Source organism: Cotesia glomerata, linkage group LG6 (genome assembly GCF_020080835.1).
Source record: "Cotesia glomerata isolate CgM1 linkage group LG6, MPM_Cglom_v2.3, whole genome shotgun sequence".
Classification (NCBI taxonomy): Eukaryota; Metazoa; Arthropoda; class Insecta; order Hymenoptera; family Braconidae; genus Cotesia; species Cotesia glomerata.
In genome coordinates this window covers 10,135,070-10,144,356 of record NC_058163.1, presented here as the reverse complement: position 1 = coordinate 10,144,356, position 9,287 = coordinate 10,135,070, and the positions used below count along the sequence as shown (strand labels likewise).

The 9,287-nt window shown below is 29.2% G+C and overlaps 1 protein-coding gene across 2 annotated transcripts in view; it reads left to right on the top strand.

Annotated features, from left to right (window-relative positions):
* LOC123267728 (zinc carboxypeptidase-like) overlaps window positions 1-6,521 on the top strand; it is a 25,192-nt gene extending 18,671 nt beyond the window's left edge. The window contains exons 1-7 of one of the 2 annotated variants that reach the window (XM_044732539.1): window positions 2,143-2,303; window positions 3,629-3,774; window positions 3,851-4,375; window positions 4,530-4,617; window positions 4,694-4,896; window positions 6,109-6,193; window positions 6,269-6,521. In XM_044732539.1, coding sequence (XP_044588474.1) covers window positions 3,631-3,774; window positions 3,851-4,375; window positions 4,530-4,617; window positions 4,694-4,896; window positions 6,109-6,193; window positions 6,269-6,450 — 1,227 coding nt within the window. In that variant the 5' untranslated portion in view covers window positions 2,143-2,303; window positions 3,629-3,630 and the 3' untranslated portion in view covers window positions 6,451-6,521. Of the gene's footprint in view, window positions 1-2,142; window positions 2,304-3,628; window positions 3,775-3,850; window positions 4,376-4,529; window positions 4,618-4,693; window positions 4,897-6,108; window positions 6,194-6,268 lie in introns of those variants that run through there. The other variant, XM_044732540.1, reaches the window with a different exon arrangement.
* Window positions 6,522-9,287: the final 2,766 nt, after the last annotated feature.

The following is a 9,287-nucleotide window of genomic DNA, read 5'->3' as shown; positions in this document are numbered from 1 at the left end:
AGCAAAGCAACTAAATGAAGTTAGTACCGAGCAACCAGGCTTACCAACACAGAGCTTATTAGCTACAACACTCAAATTAAATAAGTATATAAACTCACTCTGTACCAGACAGAGCTAAATAAAGCTCTGTTGATATTTTTCAAATAAAAAACATTTGATCCAAGTTTTATAGTAGATTTAATTGATTTAACGTATTTACAGAATTTTCATATTATTTTGAATAATATGCAATGATGAAGATCATTTGGTGAGTTTGTGTAATAAGGAACTTTACATTTTCCTCTTACAAAAATTTATAAATTTTATAAAATATAAAATAAATTTGTTCTAAGAAAGACCAAAAAAGTCATTTATGTGACATTTTTTAACGTTTATATTTATATATTAGTGCATTTCGTAGGTTAAGTATTGAATTAAGTGGTAAAAAAAGTTTACAGTCTCAGGTTAACGGAATTGAAGTAATTTAACATAAAAAATAATAAAAATATAGCATGTGATATTTTTTGTAATTTTATTGGAAAATATTTGAAAATTTTTTATTAGGTGTTATCTTTTGACCGCGGATATCTTCTGGAAGCCGTTAATCTGAGGAATTTTGGTCTTCAGAACGTTTTTGTAGAGCGTAAAATTTCCTACTAATATCATTTTTCAAGATTGTTGTTACGATGAACCGTTCCAAAGTAATAAAATTAATAAATTAAAAAAATTCTTTTTCCCCGTGTTATTTTAAATGGAAAATGTAATAAAGAGAAATGGATACAGGCAAATCCTTTTACTATTCATATTAAGAGCTTCACATGGGCGCCAAAAATTTTTGTTTTTAGGTATACTATCGGAATCACTTTAGAACACCAAAAGAAAAATCTCGTCTTTTTGAAACACCCTTCTAAGCTTTACGGCTACACATACACACATACAGACATATTACACACATGCAGGCACATACATACAGACATAGTAATTGCCTCGCGGGGATAGTCAGGGAAGCTTCCTGTGACCTTCAAACGTCGAGATCTGATGAAAACTCGATTTTTGCAAAACTAGGTAAAACCAATAACTTACCGATTTTTAAAAATCTTCGATTTTCTTAGCGGGAAGTTAAAAAAAACAAATCAACTCTAATAAATTAATAAATATAATTTTTGAATCGTAAATTTTAAGATAATTGATTTTTTTAGAACATTTTGTTTTTTTAATTAGAATAAAATTGCAAGTGTCAAACAACTACGCCAGTGTCAATAACTGGGTCTTTTACCTTAGTAAGTAATGTAGACTGAGAGATGACTATTCATATATGTATACTGTAATGAGATAAACAGAGAACACAATGAAAGGCATTTTACTGACTATGAACACACTTAACTACTTATAACTACTACAGTTAACTACTTATTTTATCGCTCTGTTAGTGACAACTTCTGACTGTTTTTTGTCATCTATTGGTCACTGGGAAAACTACTGAATAATTTTATACCAATCATTTAAATAGTAAGAGCAAGGACGTAGGCAAGATAGAAATTAGTGATAGAAAGAAATTTAATAATAATATTAACAACTGATTATTAGATAATTTAAGCACACAAAGAAATGTGGATTTTTCTTTTAGTCTACCAAAAAATTTGTTTAATTTAAAGAAATCAAAAATTGAAATTTTTCATGCCTACTGTCAGATTTGGCTTAGAATACCCCGCAGATATCATAAGTAATTTACTTAAGTACCGATATGAACCAATTATCAGCAATATCTAGATAGCTAGTTACTGTTTTATCAATTAGTCAAAGTACGAGTTATTATTAAATTTTATCAATAGATAATGGTGGAAAAGTTAAATTTATTGTTAAGTTGTCGATGCAGAAACGAAATTACTATTTAATTTTATTTATTATTCATTTCAGCCTTTTGAACGACTTGAATCGTGAATGTGCCTTTATAAATATGATAGATTAGTTTATCCTACGCTTTTCCTTCAAATTAATATATTTGTGAATAAGTTATTAATATAATAAATATTTAAAAACTTAATCCTTTATTTAAATTTCATAATTGATACCGATGACTTTTTTTAATCGATGTAATCAGTAAACCAATCAATTACGTTCTTATTTTATAATCAGAGAAATTTTTTGCTACCAGTATTTTTTTTCCTAATCAAGTAAATGATATGACGGTAGAGATAGGAATTTCAAATAACTTCAACAATCAGTGATGAATGCGGGTGTATTCGCGTCGTGCGTATATAAAAGTAAATAAATATCTGCAGCGTTACTGAGGATTGTACTATTGAGTGGCACACTTGAAAAAGGTAAGGCGTATTTTACATTTTTATAAGTGTGTACCGTATTTCTTTGCATTAACGTTTATTTTCATGTTGAATTGTAGAATTAAATTTTGCGAAAATTTTATATTTATTTATGCGAATTCAGTGTCTATAAAAAGTAGGTCGACTCAACTACTTATTTTATCTCCTTTCTGTAGAAAAAACAGTGTGAGTCCAACGTCTCATTTTTTCAGTGTACATGGGTCAGTCAACATGGTCAGTCAACCATGTAAAATCATTTTTGGCTACTCCACCGACCATTTTTAAATTCTGTGGAATTGTTTTCTACATTAAATCTTAAAAAAAAATTTTTGTCGAAATACAGCGATTGTTTTAAGAAATGATATATAGTTATATGCCTAAAATCGCTCTTACAAAATTGCAAAATAATCAATAATATGTGACAAATTTTGTGAAATCGAAAATTTTAATTTGATTCAGTATTTAAATTGTTTAAAAGGCCCATATATTGTTTGGATTCTTCAAGTTGAAAATTATGAAAACAAATGTTTCTTGAAGTGAAAACTTCTTTAGCCACGACGAGTTATTTTTGGCAGGGGCAAAACTTATGGGTTCACAATATTGTACACTATAAAAAATCGAGAGTGAAATGAGAGTAAATTTCTGCGATTCCTATGACTGCTTATATTTTTTATTAAAAATATTCAGTATTATCAAAAAAAAGTAACATAGCATAGTCACATTATCTATATTTGAATTAAAAAATGAGCTCATCGCAATAGAGTCCTATTGTGTGTAAAAAATTCTCAGGATTTGGAAAAAATATCAAAATTTATTAATATCTCACTGTAAGATTATAAAAACTGTCTGTTTTTTTTTTTTTTTTTTTTTTTTTTTTTAATTCAATATTTGCAATGTGATTAAAATTGTATTTATTCAAAAAAAAAAAAAAATGATTGAAAAAGTAACTAACTTGAAATTCGGCGAAGTGAAAAGAATTAGTACCTTAAAACAACTTGATACTACAAGGGTCCAAATTTGCAGGAATTTGTTTTATTACTATTTAAATATAGAAAGTACTGCTATAGAATTTGAAAACCATTGACAGGGTTCTTCTTGAAAAAATGATTTTATACAGAGGAACGATCCATATATTTTTCGCGGAGTGAATTTACTAGACCAAATTAAATATTTATGTGTTGTAATCAGGGTGATATTTTATTTTTATTTGTGTAAAAAACAAAGTTATATTAATCTTAGAAATTAATTCTAATGCTGCTTCGGGATTTCATTCTTATTTTCTTTCAACTTTTTATAAGCCAAATAATTTTTTTTTTTTTTTTTTAAAGAAATGCTTCGATTAGGAATTCTAGTGGCTTTCTTAGGATTAATAGCAGGTCAAACCAGAAGGTATGACAATTATCAAGTATTCAGAGTAGTCCCCAAAACTACTCAACAAAATAATTTTCTGCATGAGATATCGGAAATATCAGGGGTACAGTATTATTTGATAAACTAAAAAAAAAAACTTTAATCAGTTTGTGATTAATAATTAAAAAAATATATTTTAGTACTCCTTCTGGGATGGTCCACATTTTGTAAACAGTTCTGCAGATGTAATGGTTTCTCCTAAGAAACTAAAAGAGTTTAAACAATTAATGAACGCATCTGGAATAGAGTGTAAGGTACACATTGAAAATGTCCAAGATTTAATGGAAAATGAAATTTTGTCGCACAATAAATTAATTAGTGCCGGATTTGATTGGCAAAGTTATCACTCTCTGGAAGAGATTTATGTGTGGTTAGACTCGTTGGAAAAAACATATCCAGATAAAGTGAAAGTAGTTGTAGCTGGAAAAACATATGAAGATAGAGAAATAAAGGGTGTTAAAGTGTCATTCAAAGAAGGTAATCCTGGAATTTTTATTGAGGGTAATATTCATGCACGAGAATGGATTACCTCAGCTACTGTGACCTTCATACTTAATGAATTACTCACTAGTCAACAAACAGAGGTCAGAGAATTAGCAGAGAAGCATGATTGGTATATATTTCCGGTATTCAACCCAGACGGTTTTGCGTATACTCACGACAAGGTAAGTGTCATTGTAATTACATATTGAATTCAATTAAAATTAGCCATTAGTATGCATACAGGTGTTCCCCACAGTTTATTTTCTCGTATCTAATAATGTCAATGCCATTTCCCTTTCTATTTTCAACATTTATTATTTTTTTTTGTTTGTTCAGGACCGATTGTGGCGTAAAACTAGGAAACCTTATACCAAAATATGTTATGGATCAGATCCTAACCGGAATTGGGGTTACAAATGGAACCGTAAGTTGATTTTTTAAAGATAAATAATAACAAATTCATTGTATTGCTATTGCATTGTTTTTCTAATCACTTGTAGAAGGTGGAGCGAGTAGTTTTCCTTGCGCTGAAACATATGCTGGTTCAAGTGCATTTTCTGATATAGAGACCAAAACAATATCTGAATATATTACGTCAATTGGTGAAAAGTTTTTCGCCTACATAGCTTTCCATAGTTATTCACAGTTACTTCTTTTTCCGTATGGTCATACTACGGCACATCTTGACAATCATAATGAATTGGTTTGTATTATACATTTCTTTTGTCTTTTACTTTACAATAAAATTATATAATGCTTTAAATTTCTAAATAACTAACAAAAAATTTTCACTCTGTGTGTGTGGGTGTGTGTGTGGCTGTATGTAAAATGCTTATTACTTTTGAACGACTTCATCGGTTGATTGGTTCGAGAGATATCGTTGACGAAAAATTTGGGAACGAGTCTTTTTTTAACTTAACTCCGATATTTCTTTTCGGATTGTTTTTAATGTGATGATATAACTATACGAGCTCAAAAAACCACGTCGGTATTATCCTAGAACGTCGAAATCGGTTGATTGGTTCGTGAGTTATCGTTGTCGAACAAATTCGGAAAAAGTGAATTTTTCAAATTTTTCCAAAATCTTCGGTCTGATCAATTGGTGTTAAAAAGTAAATCATGATTTGAAAAACTGCGTCGAATGCTGCCAACCGCGTGAAAATCGGTTTATTCATTCAAAAGTAATTGCAGTTTGAAAATTTTAAGAATAGTGTTTTATTAAACTTCTATCAGGGTTTTAAGCTCGAAGAAAAACGTCACAATTTTAAGCGCTTAGGTATGGAATTAGCGGGAAGTTGTAGGAATGGCCTTCAGGGTCAACCGTTTTCCTAATTTTTTATTTTTTACTTAAATAAAAACTTCAACTAATTCTGCAAAAATTCGCACTAGTTTCAAGATGTGGCAACAATCACTTCTAATTTTTTTTTTTAACTAAAAAAAAAGTTTTTTTCAAATTTGGCTTATTTTATGTGACTTTATTATGAAATTTTATTGGCTTCCTCGTGAAACTTTAGAAGCTGAAAAATAAAATTTACTTCAAAAATTTTAAATGTGTGCAAATTTTTTTTGTTAATTATATTTTTGAGATTTTCTAAAACTTGTCGGACCAAATCAGTTCAAATTTTTAGGAAATCTAAGGTTAGTGAAACCCTTTCAAACACCATAAAGTTCGTTCAAGTAGTAGGAACAGTAGAAATAGCTTTTCCTTGGACCCAAAACGCAGAGATTTAATAGGAACTCGATTTTCAAAAACTGAGGAGAAACCAACTTCCCGATTTTTAAAAATGATTGATTTTCATAGCGAGATTTTGAAAATAGTGAATTAAATGTATGCAAATTTACATAAACGAGAAAAATTTTTTTCTTGATTATTTAAAAGACATGCAATAAAATAATAGTATTAAACTGTCTACAGAAAGCAATTGGCCTAAAAACAATTGATGCTATTTCAAAAAGATACGGAACACAATACGTCACAGGAAATATCGCTGAGACTATTTGTAAGTACATCGAAATTGATTAATAAGTTATAAGTGTATTTGAATTTATATATTGAAACTGATAATTTTCTCCAGACGTTGCTAGCGGAAGTTCTATGGATTGGGTAAAGGCTACCTTCAAAACTCGAATTTCATACACTTATGAATTACGAGATAAAGGAAGATATGGTTTCCTATTACCTGCTGACCAAATAATTCCAACAGGACAAGAGACTCTAGACTCGTTGATTACACTGTTTAAAGAAGCTGAAGCATAACACTATTGAACGAAGTTACTTCAGTGATTATATAGTTAATAATAAACTTTGATAATGATTTTTATCAAATACAACAAAAAATTATCATTTACAACCAAAAGACAAAAAAATTATGAAAAAAATAAAAAATAGATGATGAACATGATACTGAACTAAATAGCTGAAATTTTTCAAATTTACGAAATAAATTCACTAATTATATGATAGTTTTAAAAAAAATTCACCAGTAGAAGTTAAAAAAGAACTATAAATGAAATTTTTTAAAAATATTTTCTCAGGATGTTTTTTCTGAGACGGAATGACACGGATTCTTTTTTAAAAAATTTTTTATGGGTCTCAGACTTGAATCAAACTAATCCAATAAAATCTCAAAACAATTTTATTTTACAACCTCAATAAATGTATAATTAGGACTTAAAAAATATTTCAAAAAAATTGCATTTATAGTTTTTTTTTTTTTACTTTTACTGGTAAATTTCTTAAGATAATTTTCGATCCACGTCATTTTGTCTCAGAAGAAATGGCTCAAGGAAAAATCTGTGGACAAAAATGTCTCAGACAATATAATCTCCGGAAATTTTAAGTCAAACAGTAATGTCTCAATTAACAATATCCCATGGAAAATGAATTTCAAATAATAACTTCTTAAATTTATGCAAAACCAGTCCAGTTGAAAAAACGCGGTCAAACAAGCTCGTAATGAAATAAGTCAAATGATAATAGATTAACTTATAAATTATTTTTAATCAAACTTCCTAATCAATTATTTCAAGAGTGGCTTCGCCCTCGAACCAATTATAGTATTATAATAAATAATAATATATAATTATTTGTTCTTTCAGGGATCATTTTTTAGAGTAATCCCGTGACTTGACGAATTAAAATTGACGATAATTTCGATAACAATATAAAAAAAAAAATAAATAAATAATATTGTTCCAGTGAAAATTTTACAATTCTATTATGTGTGTGTAATATTACTTAAATATTCAATATCTTATCATAAAAATGATGTAAAATCAGATTTCATTTTTTTACAAATTTTTTGTGAAGAAACTTCAGAAAATAATTGCTCTTGTGGCATATTAAGATTTATATTTATTAAAATAACTATTAAATGGTTTTCGTTACGTACAATGCCTTTCAATGATTCGTACCGGTCAAGAATTTTACGGAAAATGGAAACATCCAAATTTGGACAACTCTAAATAAAGAAATCACTAAGTAAAAAATTTATATAAATATTATATTAGAAATAATAAAAAAATTATTCGTCTAAATAAGGATAATTAAAAATTTTGATAATAATAAAGGTAGTAATGTAAAAATTTAGTTACCATAAAAATTGGAATTATTTTAAAAAAGATAAGCATAAAATTATAAAAGCCATCTCTAAATATAGACCAGTAAATTTAGATATCTTTAATTTTGGACATCTCTAAATATTTACAAATATAAATTTTTACAATTCATAACAAAGACGATTAAAAACATAGTAATCATACAAAATAAGCACTAAGAAATTTAAAATACAAAAGATAGTTAAAAATGAATTGATTTTCCTGTGACCGCTGCTCCAGGAAGTTATAAAGTTATTTGCGATCGATTGTCCTGTAATTTTTAAAACACACCAAGATTTTGCTTGTAATCTTAGTAAAAAATCTTTTCGAGGACCCGGAACTGCCATCAGCTCCTGTGACCGCTGCTCCAGGAAGTTGTATTGATACTTGCGACCGATTGTCTTGTAATTTTTAAAACACACTAAGATTTAGCTTTTAATCTTGGTAAAAAATATTTTCGAGGACCCGGAACTCCCAACAGTTCCTGTGACCGCTGCTCCAAGGAGTTGAAACGATATTTACGACCTATTTTCCTGTAATTCTTAAACCCCACAGAGATTTCGCTTTTAATCTTGGTAAAAAATAACTATGTGGACCCGGAACTGCCAACAGCTCCTGTGACCGCTGCTCCAGGGATTTGTACCGATATTTGTGACCTATTGTCCTGTAATTTTTAAAATCCACAGAGATTTTACTTTTAATTATCGTGAAAAATATTTTCGAGGACCCGGAACTGCCAACAGCTCCTATGACCGCTGCTCCAGGAAGTTGTACAGTTATTTGCGATCTATTGTCCTATAATTCTTAAAACGAATAAAGATTTTGTTTTTAATCTCGGTAAAAAATATTTATGAGGATATATACTTCCTGGAGCAGCGGTCACAGGAGCTGTTGGGAGTTCCGGGTCCTCGAAAATATTTTTTACCAAGATTAAAAGCAAAATCTTAGTGTGTTTTAAAAATTACAAGACAATCGGTCGCAAGTATCAGTACAACTTCCTGGAGCAGCGGTCACAGGAGGTGATGGCAGTTCCGGGTCCTCGAAAAGATTTTATACTAAGATTATAAGCAAAATCTTGGTGTGTTTTAAAAATTACAGGACAATCGATCGCAAATAACTTTATAACTTCCTGGAGCAGCGGTCACAGGAAAATCAAATCATTTTTAGCTATCTTTTGTATTTTAAATTTCTTAGTGCTTATTTTGTATGATTACTATGTTTTTAATCGTCTTTGTTATGAATTGTAAAAATTTATTTAATTGGGTACTTCCGGCCAAATTTTGAATTTTCAACGGAAATGCCCAAACTAAGCTTTTGTTAAAAAATTCTATGAAAATCAAATACATCGTCTCACACCAAAATATCTCAGGAAATGCCCAAACGTAGCCCCTGTTAAAAGTGGAACTCAAAATTCCAATTTTAAAAGGTTCTCCACGGAAGTTATATTTTGGCACACCCTATATACCACCCTATGTACCACTGTACACCAGTAGAGGC